The 23,200-nt window shown below is 41.3% G+C and overlaps 1 protein-coding gene and 1 pseudogene across 1 annotated transcript; both read left to right on the plus strand.

Annotated features, from left to right (window-relative positions):
* The first annotated feature begins 1,909 nt into the window (after positions 1-1,909).
* On the plus strand, positions 1,910-3,581 carry LOC123627975 (E3 ubiquitin-protein ligase Mdm2-like). The gene has a single exon (XM_045537535.1). It carries the CDS (start codon positions 1,969-1,971, stop codon positions 3,439-3,441), a length of 1,473 nt encoding a protein of 490 aa, XP_045393491.1. The 5' UTR covers positions 1,910-1,968; the 3' UTR covers positions 3,442-3,581.
* A 905-nt stretch (positions 3,582-4,486) lies between these two features.
* Positions 4,487-5,161, plus strand: LOC123628326 (annotated as a pseudogene).
* Positions 5,162-23,200: the final 18,039 nt, after the last annotated feature.

Consider the following 23,200-nt stretch of genomic DNA (forward strand, 5'->3'; position numbering starts at 1 on the left):
GTGTCCCTGCCTTTGCACTCTCTGTCTTTGTCTCTTCTCTTTTAACTTAGCTCTTGTAGGGAGAAGGACAAAGGAGTGCATAGGTGATGTTGGTATGTTGAAGAGTATATACAGGATCAAAGTTTATGTGCTTCAGTCTGAGGGAAACACAAACCAGGCACAGTGGGCTGGGTCCCATAAGAAATCCTTAGTCTTGGGAGGGGAGAGAAGGGGAAATTCTGAATGTAGATGTGTTTGTTTCTTGGTTCAGCTGCCTTTGAAATAATTTTTTAATCTTTTGAGAATAAGAATGTAGAAGGGAAAGGGTGCCTCTAATAAAAACCTTAATAAGACATCAGCACATAAGCAAGCCTGCTTGGCTGTGCCTCTAATAAAGGATATCACAAAGGGAAGAGAGGCATTCTCCCCCATCCACAACAATACATGGTCTGGCTTTGGCATTTCAGGGGCCCCAGTGTCTCAGCTGTAGCAGCAGATAGCAGTGCCCAGTGGACTCAGAGTTATTTAGCACAGGCACCAAGGAATAAATTAGAAGGGCATCAGTATCAGCCCCTGGAAGGAAGCAGACATCTCCTGGGACTCTACTATTATTATGCAGTCTTTTGTTAGAGGCTAAGTTCTACATGAGAGATAAAGACAAGAGCTGGTCAAATTGGGGAGATGTTTGGTACTGTGACCTTTTATATTCCTGCAGGCTGGCAAGGCCTGGGGAAGCTCAGACAAACCTTGGGCCAAGGCCAACTACCCAAGTTCCAGATATCACAGAACAAGTGGCACATGCCCTGATAATGAAGGTCTCTTTCAAAACTCTCATGAAGGCCTTTAAAAATACGATACATGGAAGCAATGCCTGCAACATAGACATGAGGTGTCCTGTCTCATCATTATTGTGAATTAGCCACTTGATCACCAACCATCACTCAAACAACACACACTGCAGCAGCAAATGGGTCAGAGTAATTGGAGGCCAGCTACTTGTTCGCTAGGGAGATAGAGCTATTAAGGTGATGTCTGGGTGAGTTATTGAAAGGGAGGGATGCATTCATGGCACAAAATGGGTCCTTGAAATAGTTTCTCATATGATGGCTCAGAAAGAAAAATAGGACTCCAGGCCCCCTTGTATGGCGGCAATCACCATTTGTTACTGTCTGCAGCATCTAGACTGGAGTGGGGTCTGTCAGTGAGTTTCATGTTGATACAGGTGCTGGGGAGAGGTTGGAGAAGGGGAAATAAGCTGGAGACACTGCTGTCAGGATCAGCACTGGGGCAGAGAGGAAGCAGCTTCGTTTGGGTGGTGGAAGTGGTAGGGGAAGGAGCAGATGTTTGCAAGGGTTCTGCACATCCTGCAGTGACAGAACTCACCAGCCCAACTCTGTCTGGCTGGTCCTGGACAAGATAGGCCTTGGGCAGCAACTGGGAGAAAGGGAGAGGGGAAGGGAGCTCCTGGTGTCAGAATCACTCAGCTGAGGCTGTGTTTTCAGTGGATACCTTTATGTGGAAGGGGGGACACCAAGATCATGGACTTGGGGTATAATTCGAAGTTCTTTTTTTTTTGTTTGTAATATTTCAAATTCTTGGTTCTTAGATATTGATCAGCAAAAGAAAAGAAGAAAAAATCAGCAGGCAGTAAGGAGCGCACACCGTGGAACCTCGGCGAGGTCGGCTCCTTGCGGGGTCTGTACGGCCTGTGTGACTAGAAGTAAGATTGGAGCCAAGAGCCGAGCCTGAGGGGCTGCTCTGACCTTTCTGACCGAGGTCCTGCCCCCTTTCTCCGCCAGGTGAAACCGTCCGGTTCCTCTCCGGACTAGTGCGTTCGAGCTCCCCAGTGGCCTGGGCCCTCAGAGTGGAAACGGTCGCCAAGGCCCAGGGTGTGGGACTTCCGTGCGCCCTGTGAAGGGAACTGGGGAGCCTCAAGGGACCCCCCACAACTCCAGGCACAAAAACCCCCGCGTGGTGAGGAGCAGGCAAATGTGCAACACCGACATGTCTGTATCTACTGATGTAGCCACCTCACAGATTCCGGCTTCGGAACAAGAGACCCTGGTTAGACCAAAGCCATTGCTTATGAAGTTGTTACAATCTGTTGGTGCACAAAAAGACACGTACACCATGAAAGAGGTTATATTTTATCTTGGTGAGTATATTATGACTAAACGATTATATGATGAGAAGCAACAACATATTGTATATTGTTCAAATGATCTTCTAGGAGATGTGTTTGGAGTGCCAAGCTTCTCTGTGAAAGAGCACAGGAAAATATATACAATGATCTACAGAAACTTGGTAGTAGTCAATCAGCAGGAATCATCAGACTCAGGTACATCTGTGAGTGAGAACAGATGTCACCTTGAAGGTGGGAGTGATCAAAAGGACCTGGTGCAAGAGCTACAGGAAGAGAAACCTTCATCTTCAAGTTTGGTTTCTACACCATCTACCTCATCTAGAAGGAGAGCAATTAGTGAGACAGAAGAAAATTCAGATGAATTGTCCAGTGAATGGCAAAGAAAACGCCACAAGTCTGATAGTATTTCCCTTTCCTTTGATGAAAGCCTACCTCTGTGTGTAATAAGGGAGATAGGTTGTGAAAGAAGCAATAGCAGTGAATCTACAGGGACTCCATCAAATCCGGATCTTGATGCTAGTATAACTGAACATTCAGGTGATCAGTTGGATCAGGATTCAGTTTCAGATCAATTTAGTGTAGAATTTGAAGTTGAATCTCTTGATTCAGAAGATTATAGCCTTAGTGAAAGTGAAGAAGGACAAGAACTCTCAGATGAAGATGATGAGCTATGTCAACTTACTGTGTATCAGGAAGAGGAGAGTGATACAGATTCATCTGAAGAAGATCCTGAGACTTCCTTAGCTGACTATTGGAAGTGTACTTCATGCAATGAAATGAATCCTCCCCTTCTACCACGTTGCAAAAAATGTTGGGCCCTTCGTGAGAATTGGCTTCCTGAAGTTAAAGGGAAAGATAGAGGGTGTATCTCTGAGAAAGCCAAACTAGAAAACTCAACACAAGCAGAAGAGGGCTTTGATGTTCCAGATCATAGAAAAACTACAGTGAATGATTCCAAAGAGTCATGTGTTGAGGAAAATGATGATAAAATCACACAAGTCTCCCAGTCACAAGAACGTGAGGACTATTGTCAGCCATCAACTTCTAGTGGCATTATTTATAGCAGCCAAGATGTCAAAGAGTTTGAGGGGGAAGAAACACGATACAAAGAAGGAAGTATGGCACCTAGCTTTCCCCTTAATATCACTGAGCCTTGCGTGATTTGCCAAGGGCGACCTAAAAATGGTTGCATTGTCCATGGCAAAACAGGACATCTTATGGCATGTTTTACGTGTGCAAAGAAGCTAAAGAAAAGGAATAAGCCCTGCCCAGTATGTAGACAACCAATTCAAATGATTGTGCTAACTTATTTCCCCTAGTTGGCCTGTCCATAAAAGTAGAATTACATATTTCTAACTATATAACCCTAAAAGTTTAGACAGCATGAAACTTATTTTTATTTACATATATCAAAGTGAGAAAGTGTCTCAATCCGTGAAGATTTCTTCTCTTTAGTGTAATTTACCTACTTTGGGAGGGGAATAGTGACTATTTTCTTTTAGGGAAATTTCACTTCTGTTTATATTTGGCTTTTCATGTAATTTGAATTGGATATATAGCTTCATCCCTTACCCATCCCCCTCATTTTAAATAATTTCTACTTTCTCTTAAATGAGAAGTATCTTATTTAGTATCTTTCATGTAAGGAGAAAATGCGTGGACAGCTTTGCATATTTAAAATTTTTGATACTTTTAAATCTTCTGATCTTTAGTTTTCCTGAGAGCCGAAAAAAATTAACAATTGTATTTGGTGCTATGTAAGTAAAAATGTACTTCTTATTCTCTAGCCTCTGGTTATACTGTAGTAAAGGGTAGGTGGTAATGACATTATCAGTGAGAATAGCCATCATTTACTCATAAGACAAAACTTTTTTAAGCCTCCCTAGTAAAATGTGGAATTGTCTTGGAAGTCTAACCTAGTACACCAGGCCCTTTGTCACAAAAGATCCTTATCAGGATTTAGTGGAATCTGTTGTTGCCCCTATGTAGAAAAACAGCTCTAAGATGCTTTGAAGGACTTTCTTGGGCTGGGTTATGTGGTTCCTGGTAGTTGTCTAGGTTTTGGACCTTTTCTTTTTTTCCTTTTTTTTTTTTTTTTTTTGCATTCTTAATACTTTCGAAATCCAATGTGTATTTTTTTTATTTTATTTTATTTTTTTATTAAGGCCAGTTTTAGAAACCTGTGAATTCAGAAATTTGATAAAAAGAATTGCTTATTTTAAAACTAGCTGAAAAGATTGTAAGTTCTCTCTGAATTATGCAGAAATTAGGCATCACTTTCCTTCAAGAAAGACAGGGTCAGAGCATGGGATTCTAAAATATCTCTTGGCTTCCTTTCAAGCTTGGTGTTGGTCGGTAAGGACGATGCATATTGAGAAGTGTTAGTTCCCTTTGGGGCCCATCTTCCCTGGCCATGGCATGATGTTTGTCTGCACCTGTTGCAAGCTGTTCAGATTCCATAAGTCCAAATGTCATAAAAACTTTAAAAAGTGCAATTCTCACAAGGTTAGGTAGACTAAAAAGCATTCCATAAAGCAGCTAGTATAAAGACCTAATTCATTTGAATTTGGAAAACATAGAAATGAATCTGTCAAATACTAGCAAGAGCTACAGAATAAAACTGATGACGCAATGAAGAGATCAAACAGAAATGCCAAGCTAAATTTATAATGAACAAACTGAAGAAAAATAAAGAGCAACAGAAAGTTCAGGACATCAAAGAAGTCAAGCAAAACATCTTATCTGGGCCCCTCTTGCAAGTAAAGGAAAGCAGCTGAAAGAAAAGAAGCTACAACAGTTATTAGTACAATAGGATGTGGACAATGGAATATGTTTCTTAAAAAAATCTCATTGTATATAACAAGCAGAACTATTGTGTTTGTTTCTTTTTTTATATTTATTTCAGCTTATTATGGGGGTACACTATTTTTCAAGTTAAAATATTATGGCCTCCTTTATCAAGAAGTTTAAGTCATTTCCAGAAAAAAATTCACTTTAATTTGAATTGAAAATATGTTACTGTTATTCACAAAATTTCTGTTTGGCCATTAAAAATGAAAAGAAAAATAAATAAAATCAGAAATAAAAAAAAATCTCATTGTAACCATTTCTGTATGTACATTAAAAAATCTCCCTTAGAGACTTATAACTTCTAAATTATTGATTTATTTTTTACATAAGGTCACTCAAGTGTGATTAAAAATACATTGCTGTTTGCAAAACATGCTATGGATGTTAGATTATGTCTCAGTCTTAAATCTTTACTGATAGATGTGTGAATCATGAAAATTCTGTAAATATAGAAATGAATTATGGACATAAAGTGGTCATGCCCTTTGGGTAATGGTACCAGGTAGCATTTATATAATAACTAATGGCAAAAATTCATGGCTAGTGGTATATAAAATAAAATTTTATTTGTAGTAAAATGTCTTAGAAGGTAGGATACAACAAGGAACTAACAATTTCTATGACAGTGAGCCTCAAATAATATATTTTAATTTGATTTCAGTATTTCCTGTTTGGTTTATTAGCATCCTAGAAGAACATAATGGCCTTATATAATGAAGCCTAGTTATGCTGGACTGTTTTGACCTGATTTCACTGTTCTTATAGGTAGTTGTGGACATTGGAGATGAAAGCTGAATACTCTGCCCGAAACGGCACTATATAATTTCCACTTTGGCAATTACTCAGTTCTAACTTGTGATTCCTAGTAGTAGAACAAGGTTTATTTTTCTAGCCTAGCAATTAAATCTAGAAGCAGAGGAATCCCAGTGCCTTTTAAGATTTATGTGGTTTTTCCTTTAAAAAGCTTCTGCTTCTGTGAAACAGAATTTATGGGTGGAACATCTGTCCATTATTTGCACATAAAACCCTTCCTAATGGGTAAAAAGTTACAATTAGGAATAAGTTGTGGTGTTCTATTGCACAGTAGGGTTACTATAGTTAACAATAATGTATTGAATATTTCAAAATAGGTAGAGGAGAGGATTTTGAATGTTCTTACTACAAAGAAATGATAAATGTTTGAATTGATAGGTATGCTAATTACCGTAATTTGATCATCTCACAGTATATACGTGTATCGAAACATCACATTGTACCCCATAAATATGTGAAACTATTGTGGGTCAATTAGAAATTCCAAAAAAATTCTAAAGTAAAAAAAAAAAAAAAGAAATAATCAAATGGCAGGGAGCCTCTTCTCCTGCAGCTCTCTCATCCCTCAGCCCTTACAAAGCACACCAGGGAGCCATTTTCTTTCCTCATTTCCATGGGAGAAAGAAGGAAGAATAATAAAGAAAGCCCACATTTGTTGAAGACACTCCATGAGCTGGGCACTCACAATCATCCTGAGAGGTAGGTATTAATATTTGCCCCATTTTACATACAAAGACACTGAAGGTCATTTATCCCTGCTTATTTCTTTTACAATGCTGGTCATAATTTCTAATCATCTTGTTTATTTGTACCTTGTCTGCCCCCATAGAGTATACATTCTATGAGAGAGGATTTTTGTCTGTTTTGTTCACTATGATATATGTCCAGCACTTAAAAGTGTGTGTATATGTAGCACATCTCAGATTCTCAAAAGGTTGTATCTTCTGTCAGGTTTTGGATTTGATTTTACCCTACTTACAGAGCTAATAACTTAGCCTATTACTGTTTCATGGCTGCAGAAGAAAACACATAGAATCATAGACAATAGACTATATTATTCACAGCACATCAAGCAGCATGAGAGTCAGCATGTTGCCCTTGTCCCCAGGTCCCACAGGGATGGCACAAAAGGACCCAGATGCATACTTTATATGTAGTTGGTTTACATCATAGCTGAGGGACAATGACATTGAGCTCAGGGAACCCAGCATTTTGTAGCAAACTGTGTGTCCACTCTTTGTCCCAGAGGGTGCCATTACCTCATCCCTGAAGATTGCTTGCTGCAAATATAACTCTGAGAAATGTCCCTGGTAAAGAGTGGTCAGGGCCTTGCATTCTTGGCATACCCAGCCAGAAGTATAGGAGCATAAAAGACCCATGGAGGAGTGTCTCCCAATATTCTCCCCCATTCACTCCCACTCAGTTACTTCATGCCGAAAGTGGGGATGACATTATCTATGTGATACAGTAGCTATGAGTATTAAATAAGTTATTTGCTGAAATGTCACTTTTTCAGTGATACCTTCCCTGATCATCCTATTTAAAATTGAAACCACACCTCCAGCATTCTCTGAAAATACTGCTTTATTTTACTTTACAGCACTCAGCACTACTGAATATACTCAACATTTTATTAATACTCATCTCTCTCATTGTCTGTTTCCCACCCCTCACCAGAATGCAATGTAGGGATATTTGTCATATCTGTCCTGTTAATGGCTGGATGCTCAGTGCTGAAATCAGAGCCTGGTGCATTGTAGGTGTAAATAAAATACTTGTTGAATGGGTGAAAGCACCCAGCCCAGTGCTTGGCACAAAAGGGGGCTTAATATATGTCAGCTTCTCTTCTACTCTGCTTCTGCCCTTCTCCCTTTTGTTCTAAGTGTCCGTAAATCCCCAAACTGCACCCCCTCATTGCTTTCCCCAGCTGAATCCAGGAGAAAATAGTTTGCAGAGGAAGGTCTCTGCCTTCTCCTGCAGCTCTGCAGTACTTGGGCTCCAGTCCACCTTCCCTCCTGCTGTCCATCCTGAGCCCCTGCTGTGAGTTTCCAGTACACACCCAGGAATCTACCCTCCCTGTTCTTCTTCATTCCTTTTATCTGGCCGCTAGTAGAATGCAAGTGGGGGTGGGAATTACTACCTTCTGAATCTGAGAGCACACAGGAAATGAAAGATTGGGGGCCCTACATTCCATGGGAGCAGTAAAGAGAGATAATCATAGATGCTCTCAAGTTATTAAGTGCTGAACATGTGCTGCACGCTTTACACATGTTTCTCAAGTTATCTTCACAGAAACAATGGAGGGGGCAGTATTGTTATTGTGACCATTTGATACATAATGAAAAATAAAGCTCATAGGGGCTAGATGTTTTACCCCAAGCTGTAGCCATGCAGTATAATGCCAAAGCCCCTGGTTCATTGAGGGGCCCAGGAACATGAGGTATGTCCATTGAAGGTAGGAGGTGTTTAGTGAGCACAGGGTGTATAATTGCCAATCTCTTCATGGATTTCCTGCTTCCTCCCTGTACTTCTGAACTACTCAGCAGGCACTTGGCAGAGACACCTTGTATTAGCCTCTCTTTAATGCAGAGAGCTTGTCTCCATATCTAGTGTAGACTGTGAACTTATTGAAGACCAAGCCCATGTGTAATTACTCTTTGTGGCACTCATGACTGTCACATAGCAGGTTCTTAGTAAATAACAAGAACAATGACAATAGCATCAGCAGCAGACATTGGTGTCACAAGAACTGGGTTTGAATTTCAGCTCTAACTCATTTTGTGACCATGGGCACTTTGCTATACCCCTCTGAACCTGTTTCCTCATCTGTAAAGTGGGCACAATACAAGGTACTTATTTCAGAGGATTATAATTTATAAATGACTCCAAATGTAGTGATTAGAAGAGTGCTTGGCATGTAATACATATTCAATAAATGCTAGCTATTTATTGTTGCTATTATTATTATTGAGTCCTTATGTGCCAGGCACTTTAACATTCACTTTGCTGTATAATCCTTGTCACAACTGAGCACAATAGCTGTTACCTCCTTATTTATACATAAGTCTCAGAAAGATTAACATTTACACAAAGATACGGAGTGAAGTTTTGAGTCCTCTGTCCCATTTCTGCTATGTGAATCGAATGGTTTCATCTTTTCTGAGGGAGTGGAATGGCGAGCCTCCCAATTACGCCATTTATTTAATGAAATGCTTGATCAAGACCTTCACAGCCACAAAGCAATGGAGGATGTTACCTAACTTTCTCCAGAAACCTGGCCAGGGAGTGTGGGGTGGGGAAGGAGCTGAAGCGGAGACTGGCTTTCTGAGGGGCTTAGGGTGAGAAGAGGGAGTTGAGGGAGGGCCAAAGCAGAATTAAATACAAATGCAGGTGATTTCACTGAGGCCAAGAAAGTGACATCCCCCGCCCCCCCCACACACACACCAGCTGCAGTGGGGCCTGGCTAGTAGCAGCTGGGAAGACTTTTGCACTCTACGCAGCCAGGCAGTTCTCTGGAAGCCAATGTTTGCTTCCTTTTCTCCTGGGACTTGTGCAGGGAGGAATGCAGAGCAACAGACAAAGACAAAATAACCTAATTCAAGGCCAAACAGATGTTTTCTTCTAGAAGGTATTCAGGGGGATGATCTGAAACAGAGCCGCTTGTCACCTCTCTCTAATTTGGGGGCCTCGTGTTGTGGGAGAGCTCGTTCTCTTTTCTTGGGATATGAGCCAGCTGGGATAGATGCTTCACTAAAAGACATGTGTGCACTTTGTCCTGAGCTGAGCTCACTGTGAAGAGCCTTTGAACTCATCAAGCAACTCCAGGAAGTGAAAGAAGATCAAAGAGCACAAAAGAATCATGGTTTAAGCTTCTTTTAAAGTCTAGCCTGGGTGTGCTGTGCAGAGGGAGGAGGCAGCTTTCTTGTCCCAGGGCATCGCACAAAGAGAAGAGCTGTGAATCCCCACAAAGGACCACTTGCACCATAAGTACTGGAACAGGGGAGGAGTGGGGCTTGTAACATCACATTATTGGGCCCCCCATACCCTCCAAATCAGAATCTCAGGGGACAGTGGGCTGGGTCCCAGTGGTTCAAACAAACTCCCAAGGTAACTCTAATGTACTAGAAATTTGAGGACAACTGGGTTAAAGCATGGGCCTTGGGGAGTTCAGTCCTGCTTCTACTACTTACCAACTCTGTGATCTTGGCCAAACTACTTAACCTGTCTGAGCCTTAGACATTCTTCCATATAGAACGAAATGATAATAGTACCTCCCTCACAGTGCTGTTGGGAGGATTAAATGGGATGATATGTGCCCAATTTAAAAATGGTAGTTATTGAATTTCTTCTTCCACCATGCATTTTTTCTGTTTCCCCTTTTAAGTAAAAAATGCAAACTTTGTTTTCTGCACTTGAACCATGCCCCCTTTCCTCTCACTGGCAGGTGTTTGGCATCTCTAGACACTTGTTAAAGACTGTTAAAACCCTGGTCCGTATAGTGACCACAGATGTTTACCACATGGCATATCTCTCTGAGAAGTGCCTACCTGAGCAATGTCTCCTTTCAGATTACTTTTCTCTCACCTTCCCACTTCCCTTCCCCTAAATTAAAACCTATGCATCCAGTGTACCATCTTTGTATGGCCCTCCTCTCTGTCGGTGAGTTAGTCACCTAGCTGCATAATGATACAGATGGTGTTATCAATCTCTTGTGGATTTGGTGAACAGGAGTTAATCCCTTAAGAAGATCTCCTCCACCCTCCCAAGTGGGCTGACAAAATACAACTTTTTTAACCTCTAAAACTGAAAACCAGCTTCTGGACCCAAGTTGACCTCAGGGAGGAACAGGTACTTGTAGGCCTACTAATGTCCCACAACTCTGCCTTCAACATACTCCACTGGCTGCCCCTTTTGTTTTTTTCCCCTTGATGATCATTTGAATTTAATTTCACCCAGGTTCTTTCATTTAACAAATATGTATTGAGCTAAGAGAAATGCAAGTCATTTCCTCTGCAGAGGGTGTATCCCAGATATAGCTGTTATTAAGAAGATATGAAGGCTGGGCGTGGTGGCACACACTTGTAACTGCAGCACTCTGGTAAGTCAAGGTGGGAGGATCGCTTGAGGTCAGGAGCTTGAGACCAGCCTGAGCAAGAGCAAGACCCAGTCTCTACTAAAAATAGAAAAAATTAGCCAGGTGCAGTGGTGCATGACTTGTAGTCCCAGCTACTTGGGAGGCTGAGGCAGAAGGATCCTTTGAGCTCAGGAGTTGGAGCTACAGTGATGCCACTGCACTTTAGCCTGGGCGACAGGGCGAGACTCTGTCTCAAAAAAAAAAAAAAAAAGAAAGAAAGAAAAAAAAGAAAGATATGAAGAGCTATTTGACTTTTTGAACCAGGAGTTTGCTCTGGCTGCATGTTGGAATCACCTGCATAGTTTTGAAAAAAGATTCCTGGGTCCTACTCCCACAGATTCAGAATTCATTGGTATCAGTAGGTTTTAAAAGCCCCCCACCAAGATGATTCTAATGTATACTCAGAGCTGAGGACCTACTTTAAAGGAGGTGAATTCACTCATTCCACAAATATTGATTGTGTATCATGTGCCAGGCACTGTTATAGGTCCTAGGAATACATCCATGAACAAAAGAGACAAATATCTCCATGTTTTAATGGGGAAGATAGACAATGAATAAGGTAATTAAAATATATATTATGTTAAATGATGATAAGTACAATGGAGAAAAATAAAGTAAGGAAGGGAGATAAGGAATGCCATGGGTGATGTGTGATGCGATTTGAATTAGGGTGGTCAAGGAAAGCTTCACAGAGAAAGGGACAATTAAGGAAAAACTGAAAAAGGTTTCTGGTGTGAGCCATGCAGATATCTGGAGGAAGAGATTCTTGGCAGAGGGAACAGCCAGGGCAAAGGGCTGGAGTCAGGAGTGTGCTTGGTGTGTTCTAGAAAAACAAGGAGCTTAGTGTGGCTGGAGGGAAGTGAGTGAGGGGGAGAGAGGTAGAAGATGATATCAGAGAGTACATGGTGGTAGTGGTAGGGGATGGGCAATTTGCTTACTGCCTTGTAGGCCATTGTAAGGATTAGGACTTTTACTTGGAGTGAGATGAAAAGATACTGTATGGATCTGAGCAGAGAAGTGTGATCTCACAAGGGCTCTGGCTGCTGTGGGGAGGATAGACTATAGAGGGTCAAGTATGGAAGGAGGGAGGCTATGTCAAGGGTTGGGGAAGTATTCTGCTCTGTCTTGGTGTTCTTGTCCTCTCTTAGCCTCTCCCCTGTGGGGTTTGTGGCCATGGACTTTGTACCATACAGATAAAAGAAGTAACTCAGAGGTGAATGTGTGCCTAACATTTGCAGGTGTGGCCTCTTCAGGTCAAGAGCCAAACAAACACACCATGGCAATTTGAATCTCTTCCTCTTAGGCCTCTTATTCCACCTCAGAGCCCCCTCCTGACATATTCCTTGAGGATTCTAGACACATGTCACCCACTCCCCATAGTGACCTAGGTCTGTTATCCTGCTTTACTTCCTTCTCTTGACAGTGAAAGAGATGAAGGTTTCTGCACTGACATGAGTGGAGATCTTATTATAGTGGCCACCTGTAAAACAGCAGCAGGAGGTAGAGATGTTTAATGTGTAAAATGGTCATTGCCCTGGAAAAAAATACCATAAATGTGGACTTAATTGGACCGCTTGGGAAATAGTAGTCTAGGCAATGTAACTTTTTAGTTCATTGAAAGGTAACTCACTCCTCACCCTTTATCCCCCCCACACCTCACCTTTTCTTTGAATTAGCTCTTGTTTCTGAGTATGAAAATAGTAGTTTTTACTGTGTGCTTTTAATGTGGCAGGATTTTTACAGACATGATCTTATTCAATCCCCTATAACAACTGATGATATAGATGTTTTCTTTATCCCCATTTTAAAGTTGAGGAAACTGAGGCTCTAAGAAATTGAACAACTCACCCGAGGTGGCACAGCTAGTAAATGGTCGAGCCAGTCTGTCTGATGCTGAGACTTAGCCTCAGTGCTCAGTGTTTTGTATGAGGAAACCAACTTGAATTAGCTATAAATTTGAAATCCAGACTGTTTTAAATACATAACAGTTTCATTCCTTTCAGCCACATTTAGTAACATGAGCTCATGCTAATGAAGTATCAAAATGAGACCTATTTTAATAAGTAGATAAGAAAAATCACTTAATTGTTCTATGCAAATGAGTTCTTTCATAGTTTAAAAGTGAGCCTACTGATTTGCTTAAGAAAGCCGATTTTCACAGATCAATGCTCAATAACTTGATCTCAGCTCTGGGCTGAATTACTGCAAAATTTGAATGAGAAGGTCTGTGCTGGATAGTTTCCGCCTGCCCCTTCAGACCGTCTCTCATTCCTGTACTCTTCTTCAGGAGGCTGACCCACAGGGATGACATCAAAGGCCTCCCTTTCCTTAGGCCAAGATTGTGAAGGCATCTCCAACTCCTGTTACTAGCCCTGAGGCACTCTGTCTTCACCTTTTAAAATAATCCATTTATTAACATTCACCCCACTCCAAAATACCCATTTTGAGTATGCCATCTGTTTCGTGCTGGGACAATGACTGATACAGGTTTTGAATTATGTCTTATTTCTACCTACAGGTCTGAGACTTTGATGTCAGGGTAACATGACCGTAGTACTAATTTGAATGTACAAAGTTCCATACAAGCCCAGTGATTTACTGGGTGTCAGGGAACACAATGGACAAAAGAACGATCACAGGCATGGCCGTCAGATTTCTGTGATGTGGATTTCAGGAATCTGAGTATGGATAGATCATGACTGGGCAAAAGATAGGACAAGATTAAGGGGTGATGGTGACTTGTCTGGCCTGTTTGTTTAACTATCAAGATCCCCTCACTGAGCATTGGATTTGGGGATAAGGTTAAGGAAGAAGACCCCTGTATACTGGATTCAATGCCCACATTTGGTCCAAGGAGTAGGGTAGAAACACCTGGTACAGGTAAGCAATTTAGGAAAGGAATCTGTGTCAAAAATAAAATAGTGTGATCCAGGAGAACACTGGATTGTAAGCTCTTTTTTTATTATTTATTTTTTGAGACAGAGTCTCACTCTGTTGCCTAGCTCACAGCAACCTCAAACTCCTGGGCTCAAGTGAGCCTCCTGCCTCAGCCTCCCGAGTAGCTGGGATTACAGGCATGCACCACCATGCCTGGCTAATTTTTCTATATATATATATTTGATTTGTCCATATAATTTGTTTCTATTTTTGGTAGAGACGGGGTCTTGCTGTTGCTCAGGCTGGTCTCGAACTCCTGAGCTCAAAGGATCCACCCGCCTCAGCCTCCCAGAGTGCTAGTTACCCAGCAACTGTACCTGGGTAAGAGAGAGCATCTTCACATCCCTGCTGAGCACCAACTGACAAAAAAATGAGGTCATGTCTTTCTTTTACACAATTTTAATGTAACCCTCACTAGCATTAGCGAAAATTGCTTTTTGGTGGCTACAGAAAAGCAAAGAGCACTTGACTGTCTTAACATTCTCATCCCTGACAGCTTAAGTTAAAATGGAAAATTGTTACGGTGGGAAGATTGGCTTCAGAGACTCTGACAGGAAGCAGCAGGTTCAAATCAACCTTGATTAATCCATCTTTGAAAACTGGTTGTGTAAAATGGTCAAGGTCATAAGGAGACACTTCAGTTCTTGAATCCCATTCACAGAGTGATTGTTCTGTCTTGTTCATGTAAAATACTAAATGTGCCATAATTGCAATGGGGAGGAGGGATTTAGAAAAGGAAAAAGAAGGTACAGAAGGCGGAGAGGCAGAAGAGTTTAGAGAGTAGGGATGAAAGTAAAAGAGGGAGGGGATGGAAAAAAGTGAGGAGTGAGAAAATAAATGAGAGGCAGGGGAAAGGGATTATAATTCAGCCCCAGCAGGTTATTGACATAGCCACTAGGACACGCTGAGAGCAAGTGCTACAGAGCTGAGGAATAAAACCTAGATTAGGTGGAAATAAAATATAACGTAAAATCCAGCTTCTTGGGGGAGGGCTAACAATCCAAACACCAAGTCCAAACAAGAAGGGAGCATGTTTAATCTCCTGGAATCTATGGGGCTCTTTGCCTATGGAAAGTAGGATAGGAGTGCAGTTCTAGGGGTGCAAGGCAGAGATGGTGACAATGGCCATTTCTATACCAGTCTGTCTAGAAGTTCAGTCAGAACAGGACCTAGTCTAGCCTCAAGATTAACATCCCCTCGTTGGGACCGAGGGGAGACAGAAGCTGCCAGGGCCCATGGGGCCTAGGTAGACACAGAGAGGCCAGTGGCTCAGCTTTCACTGCTATTTAGGAGGACTTCCTGCTAAGGGGACTGCAGGGCTTCTGCATGCACCTCTGCCAAGGGAGTTGCAAGGATGCTGCGCTCTGTCACTGAGTGATTCCCAATACTGGCAGTTGTGGGGGCCAGGCCTAAACAGTGCCAGCCCCTACGTCCCCCAAGTGTGATGTGAGAGTGAGGCACAGCCTGCCGACCTCCCCTGAATATCAGGCTGCTTGCCTGAGCTTAGGACAGGGAGAGGACTGCACTTAGAGGAGACTGAGTCCAAGACTAGAAACAAGGGCTGGAGAGGGGGTGGAGAAGAAAGGCTGGAAGATAGAAAGAAAGTAAGGTGTCTTAGTCCATTTTCTGTTTCTGTAATAGAATACCTGAAACTCAGTAGTTTATTAAAAAAGGAATTTATTTCTTATAGAGGCTGAGAAGTCCAAGGTCAAGGGGCCACATCTAGTGAGAGCCTTCTTGCTGGCGGGGACTTTCCAAAGAGTCTTGAGGTATCATAGGGCATCACATGGTGAGAGGGCTGAGTGTGCTAGCTCAGGTCTCTCTTCCCCTTCTTATAAAGTCACCAGTTCTACTCCCATGATAACCCATTAATCCATTAACCCTTTAATCCATCAATTCATGAATGGATTAATGTATTCATGAGGTCAGAGCTCTCATGACCCAGTCACTTCTTAAAGCCCCCACCTCTCAATACTGCCACATTGGCAATTAAATTTCAATATGATTTTTAGAGGAGACATTTAAATCATAGAATGAAGTATAAGAGAAAGTTGTAGAATCTTAGATTTGGGAAATTAGAGAAAAGGAAAGATGGCAATAAAAGGAAAGATCAAAGAGTCTTCCCTTCCTCATCTTCCCAACTTTAAACTTATCAATTTCTGAAAAGCAATCTTGTTCTCTAGTGATGATTTATGGACAGAATGATTTTATGGATTCTCTGCTAATTTGACCCTGAGTAATTTCTTTTGCCTCAATGGTGGCATACTGAATACTCTAGCTTTAATTATTCCCCAAACTGTAACTGTTGCTCAGACACCATCCCATTTGCTGTATCTAGGGTTTTTCTGGATCATGGTGGTGGTGGTGGTGATGGTACTGGAGTGCTGAAGACATCAAGTGAGTGGTTTCTGGACGCTCATTCTTTCACATACATTAACCAGTTTCAACATGATCTAAGGAAGCAGGCTGCCAAATCAGCCTGGCCCTGCTTATGTGTATGGGTCCCCAGCTGCTCAGCTAATCAGGATTCTTTTAGAAGATTTGGCTACTCAGTTACCCTACTTTCCAAGGTGGTGAGGTGTGGCTGGCTACTTCTTGCAGAGCCCTGAGGGAGCCAATTTTCAGTGGCTCTCTATTTGCTGTTTCTGAAATGACTGGGTATGTCTGTATTTTGACTTTATGTGTTGATTCTGGCCAACTGTTTGCAGAAGGTTGTGAGGGCCAAACACCACAAATATTTGTCTGAGGTGGTGGTTATCCAGAATCTCTGATGTCAAGGAAGGCAAAACTAATGCTCAAAGCAGGAAGAGTCTCTCATTGACCTTTGGAATACACATGGCTGTACTTGATTCATTCCACATGTTTGGTAACCATCCTGAGTTTACTGGAATGCCTAATAACATTTTAAGCACTTTCATAGTAGAAGGAAGAGGTTGCTACCCTTTCTATTGGTAGTCAGCAAGCGTGTTTCTGGAGCTATGTGATATTAATATACTGGAAAAAGCACTGGATTGATAGAGCACTGGTTCTATCAGGTATCAACTTAGTAAACTTGGACACCTGGGTCTCAATATTCTCATCTATAAAATGGAATGTTGGGCTACAGTAGTGATTCTCAAATTTTCACATGTATTGGAATTACCTGGAGGGCTTGTTAAATCACTGATTGTTGGGTCTATTCCTCTAAATTTCGGATTCAGAAGGTGGAGCCTGAAAATTTGCATTTCTGTATATTCCCAAGTGATGCTGATGTGGCTGGTCTGGGCTCCACACGTTGAGAACCACTGAACTAGATGATCTCACTAAGAAAAAAGTTAACTAAATAAAGTTTACTAAAGCAACTCGTTCCCAGAAGAGCAGACATTTCCCAATTATTAGATTAGACAAATCAGAATTTGAATCCAAAGACACAGTAGCACTCTAGACTAATAGTGACAGTGAATTTAATCATGTAAGTGAAATCTCAGACTATTAATCTATAGATGTCAATATCCTAGATACAATTTTTCAAACTCAAGAACCTACGAGTGAACAATATTATTTCTAAGGACAAAAAGGAAATATGGTATTCTTATCCAATTAGTCATTCAACGAGAAGGATTTCATCAGGCAATATTTTGTGACAGGAACCTAGACCATCCTGTTTTGCTAAAAAGAAGTGTGACAGTGTTCTTTAATCTTTTATAATGTTTCTGCATAAAAATTTACTTGATATAGTTCATAAGTGGACAAATGCTGAAAGCAGATGTGCATCCACAGGTGACTGGAAGGAAAAAGGTGATATAGAAATGAAAAAGAAAACATCATTGAATCAATCATTCTAATTGGTTTTTAGAAATCTAAATATGAAAATATTTTACAATTATGGTGCAAAGAAGATGGCCATTCTCTCTTCACCAAAATTATGAGCCCTCAAAGTTTTCTATTTGAAATCTGTAATCAGTATTTATAAGATGGATATGGGCTAGTTTCGTGTGTGACAGTTGATGAGTAGTTAGTTACATTCAAAAGATGATGTCCATTTAGGGTAGATATACCTTCAAAACCAGGAACATATGGAATAAAATGTGATTTTCTATGTTTGAATTCTTATTAAACTAATCAAATTGTTTTTACTACCCCTTTATTCTTATTTCTGTTAATTATTTGTAAAATGACTTAAAATATAAAACTATAAGAAGGTCCCTTGGACCCAGATGGTAAGTAGTTATGATTATTTGTCCTGCTATATTGAAAGTTAAGCAGGAGGATAATCTGGTTTCACAGTTAATAAATGACATAGCAGAAATTTTAACTCAGATTCACTAGTTTTCACATTCTGTTATGTCCTCCAACAATCCTGAATTGCCTATAGTCCCTGTGAGCTGGGCATTTCTGATGGGTGGAAATGGATGGATGGGCTTGTCATGGCAGTAGGATGGCATAACAGCAGTTGTCTGAATGGATGAGTTAGTTTCAAGACTTGCATTTGGGATCTGAGGATTTCTGGTATTTCCAAATATTTTTATGTAAAATGTGTTGTGTACCTGTGGTTCATCTCATCTCCCAATGTGAACATAAGCCCCTAGAGAGCATGGACAATAGTGTCAATTTCTTTTGAATTCCCCTCTGTCCCTAGCATGGAGCACATATATCAGAAATCCTTCCTGAATGGACAACAATAAAACAAAATCAAGTGCCTCATTGTGACAGAGTGGGTAAAGGTTGGTTCAACCAGCATTCATTGAGCTCTAGCTCTGTGCTAGGCCCTGTGCTAGGGACTGGGAATGTGCTACTCATTCCTGACCTCAAAGAGGTTTTGGTCTAGCAAATCAGATAACCCAGAGAAAGCAAGGGAAATATCTACTCTCTTGCTGTCTGTGGCATTTACATGTATGCGGGCTAGAAATCTCACAGCATTAGGCTCTGTTATGCCATGTGATTTATACATGGCAGGTCTTCATTTTAGGGTTTGAGGCTAACTATGCACTCCAGTTTCCTAGAACTGCCAGTTTCGGAGTTCCTTCTTTGATATCCATTTCTGGTCTTTTGGCTCTACCTTCTGACTACAGATGGTTTCTTATGGCATGTTCACTCACAGAGGTGTAAATATTGGTAAGGATCTCCTAATTTAACAAGGGCTTAGAGCTCTGGCCTTAGACTCACCTATACACTCCTGATCTAATATGTGACCAGATAACAAAGCAGACTGTGATGGAGATTTGAATGAATGCATGTGTGCATGCATGAATGAATGAGTAGATGGAAAGGCAGTATTTCTGGGTATCTGGTCCATCTCTAGCTCAGTAATTTATTATGATTTGGGTTCAAAGGCCCCAAGTCACTTAATAACATAAACCCATTGAGATTTACGTAAGCTTTTGAGGGTTTAGCTCTGCTTTGCCTCAGGGCACAAGTGTAATGCAGACGTGACGGTTGCAAGCCATGAGCATGGGCACCTCAGTCAGATAGACTTAAGTTCAAATCCGTCACTTATTGTATGACCTTGGGCAAGTGTCTTTAACCTCTCTTATCTGTCACAGTTTCCACATTTATGAAATGGCATAATAACTACACCCACCTCAGGGTGGTTGTGAGGATTAAATGAGATCACATATATAAAGCACTTAGTACAATGCCAGGAACAGAGTAAGCTCTCAAGTGGTAGCTGCTCCTATTACTGTTGTGGGCAGCCTGACCCCTGAGCCCTGATCTGAGGGCCAGAGTGGCATGGTGTTACAGAGGTCCACTGGGGCTTCTTATCAATTCTGACAGTTCTTTTTCTCTGCAGGTATTTTTTCCCTCTGAGGCTGATAGAAGCTCCAGGCTCAGAATAGGGGCAGGGGTGTGGTTGTGCTGTTCAGTGGCTGCATGCATGCCTGCTGGGCTAAAGACTGCTGTGCTGAGGGGCTTGTGAAGAAACCTTGGACGTGGTGGAGACATTGCTAGGGCCAGAATGGCTGAGGCATTCACATTTTTCTGGCTTTGACTCTATTTCATATGGAGCACCAGATGTCTGGCCAGAGGATGACATGCCTCCTGCCTTGCCCGGTGTGTGCTGCCTGCCATCTGCCTGACATTTGAAACACATTTGGGGTTTTACTTAAAAATCCAAAGAAGGCATTTATTTTAATTAGAAATTGTTTCCATTTATACATCCTTTCTTAGTGAATAGAAAAATGATAAAATTATAGGTCTATTATAACATGGACATAGTCACCCTCCCCATTTCCACTCTCCAGAGATAACCACAGTTAAGTTTGTTGGTACGTATTTCTCCAGTTGTTCTTCCTACCAGTACTCAGGGCAGCTGTGTTTTATGCAAGGAATGTGTTCCTGAGGGCCTCATTTAATTAGAAGTTTGCATAATTTGAGACCAGTCTTGACAAAGGAAGGCCAGAATTTCTGTTTATCAGTTTAAGTGGTGCCACCATGTGGCAATAGTGTAAACAAGGCTTACAATTCACTCGGACCTCCAGCTTTGAGATTATATGATTCTTGGTAACATTTTAATTTGGGGAGACTTACATTATTTCAAATGTTTTCGTGTCACAACATTTCAAATTCTTACAATTTAAATTTATTTAAAATATAACTACACTGTGTTAACTTAAAAATAGGGCCATATTACCAAAGCTTTCCTAAAGCTTGCTTTTTAAAATTCAAATAGCAATGTATTTTGGATATTCTCTCATGTTAGCAAATGTACTTTGTGTCTTTCCTTTTAAGGACTGTGGATCATTCCAGTATAGCAATACATCCTAATTCATCTAACTGATCCTTGATATTGATGGATATTTCTCCCCAGGGATATGTCTCTGCCATTCTGTCATCACATTTATCTTTAGTACCAGGGCCCAGGACAAATCTACATAGTTCTCAGTGTCAGAGACTTGTAGCCTGAGAAAATCAAGCTTCTGCCTGTTGGGAACCATCCAGGCAGTGGCAGCCCTGAACAAGGGCCCAAGAAGTCACTTGCATTTTTCTGCTCCAAGCACACTTGGCCTTGTCACTCAACTGGCCTGGGCTGATGTTACAGGTTGGATTTTATGGAAGCAGATGCTGGAACAGAGTTTGAGGTGTAAGCTATTTATTAGGGACTTAAGACCTGTGAAGTGAAAGGAGCTGAAGCAGGATAAGGTACAGGAAGAACCTGAACTGTGAAGCAGGCCAAAGTTTGGCCAACCTGGTTGGGAAGCTCTGGAGCAAGGTTTGTTCATCAGTGTTGTCCTCTGTGGGGCTGAAATGGCTTGGCCTTTATACCCCTGCTTTGCTCAGTCAGATGCTGGCTGCCCCTGGAAGGGCCTGATCTCAGGTAGGGGCACCTCTGCAACTGAGGAAGATCCTAAAGGAACTGACATCTGGAGGTTGTATGCTGACCTCACTTCCAGAAGCCGGTGGTAAGTCCTTTTTTGAAGCAGGATCTGGGCAGTGCATCTCTGTGACCACCACATCTGGTCTCCCGTCTCCTCCCATGTACATAGTAGGCTCTTCTGGAGGCATTTTACATGTGAGGTCCAGCTTGGGTTTTGGAGGTTTACAAGCACTAAGGGCTTGCTGCCATAATGTAAGAGTGGCCTGGCAGAGTGGCAAGCAGTTCTTTGTTGGAACACAAACATGAGGCTGTGGACTAGGTTTGTCAGCAGGGTATTGTGTGCATTGTAAGGATGACTGTCCATCTGCGTGGGTCTGTATGTAAGATATGGGTATTATACTATGTTCTACTGCCTGCTTGAGGCATGTAGTGGTACTCAAGGAATTTGATTTGTTGATCAATTGTTTGGAGGATTGTAGAGAGACTATCAGGGTTAGTTTCTGTCACTATCCCTCCCATATTTGTTTTCTCTAATTGGATAGACATGCCTTTCATGTTTGCTCGTGACCTGCCATGTTTGTCTTTAGGCCTTGTGTTGAAAACAAGATACCAGGGAACTGTACTCTCAGGTTCCATACACAGCATTGATAAGTTCCTTTCAGAGTGAATAGAAGCAGTAGCTAGTCCCTAGCTATACTCTGGATCAGAATTGCTGGAGATGTAGCCCAAGTCCCTGCACTTGATCAAGTTCCCAAGATGATTTTGAGAAATAGCCAAAACAATTAGCCATTATTGTTTGTTGTTTTAATTGCTTGTTGTTTTAATTGTTCTCTCAGTTATTTTTGTGTGAGAGTTTTATTTCTCCAGTCAGATTGTTAGCTCCAGGAGATACTATGCTTTCTAATGCTATAAGCTGTAGACACTCAGTAGGGGCTTAGTTTGCTATGGGTTTGTGTGTCTGTGTGTGCATGTACCATCCCATAAGCACTGATGGGAATTTCTAAGACCAGAGATGAGAGTGTGTGAGGGTTTATGTATGTATGTGTGTGTGTGTATGTGTGTGTGTATACCCATTGGAGACAAGAATCAACTATAACAATGATAACTTCTGCTACCTTTTGATATATATATAAAATTTCGTAGCCTCTTTTTCCATGGAGTTTGAAAATTTTAAAAGAAATTAAATGTCATGAATAAAAACAAATCAAAACAAGCACAGCAATAATATGCTTTTTAAATTATATATTAATATTTGGACATATTTCCCATCACTCCAAAATACCAGATCTGCTGGGTGCAGTGGCTCATGCCTGTAATCCCAGAACTTTGGGAGGTTGAGGCCAGAGGATCGCTTGAGGCCAGGAGTTTGAGACAAGCCTGGCCAACATAGCAAGACCTTAGCCCTACAAAAAATAAGAAAAATTAGCCTGATGTGGAGGTGTGCACCTGTAGTCACAGCTACTTGGGAGGCTGAGGCAGGAGGATTGCTTGGGCCCAGGAGTTCGAAGCTTCAGTGAGCTATGATGGTGGCACTGCATTCCAGTTTGGGTGACAGAGTGAGACCTTGCTTCTTAAAGAAAGAAAGAAACAAAATGTCAGATCTACAACAAAGTATCTAATTCAGTCAAATTGAGGGGATTTTGGAGGAGTGAGAATTCTGAATTGGTGAATACAAAAAGTAAATTTTATATCTTATGGTAACTCAGACTATCAATATTCCAACTAGAACACATCCCAGATTTTTAATAATGAAGAGATAAGAGTTATTATTTATTTATTTTTAAATTTGGAAAGGAGAGCTTTATTTCTCATAAAGGTTTGTAGCCTGTGGGTGACCATTCCAGCAGGCTAGAAAGCAGGGCCCCTGGCCACAAGCCACGAACACATGCTTTGAGGCAGGGACAATGGGAACAGGAATTTATACTAAAGAAGGGTAGGAAAATATACATATTTAACAATGTATGGGAGGAGTCATGAATATTTATCAAAAGAGAACTGTGCACCTGTGCACTGGAGCTTTCTGTTCTTTTATGGGGTCCATTTTCAG

Source organism: Lemur catta, chromosome X (assembly GCF_020740605.2).
Source record: "Lemur catta isolate mLemCat1 chromosome X, mLemCat1.pri, whole genome shotgun sequence".
NCBI lineage: Eukaryota > Metazoa > Chordata > Mammalia > Primates > Lemuridae > Lemur > Lemur catta.

Coding starts and splice junctions, on each gene's coding strand:
- LOC123627975 (XM_045537535.1), top strand. CDS start 1,969: ATGTGCAACACCGACATGTCTGTATCTACTGATGTAGCCACCTCACAG.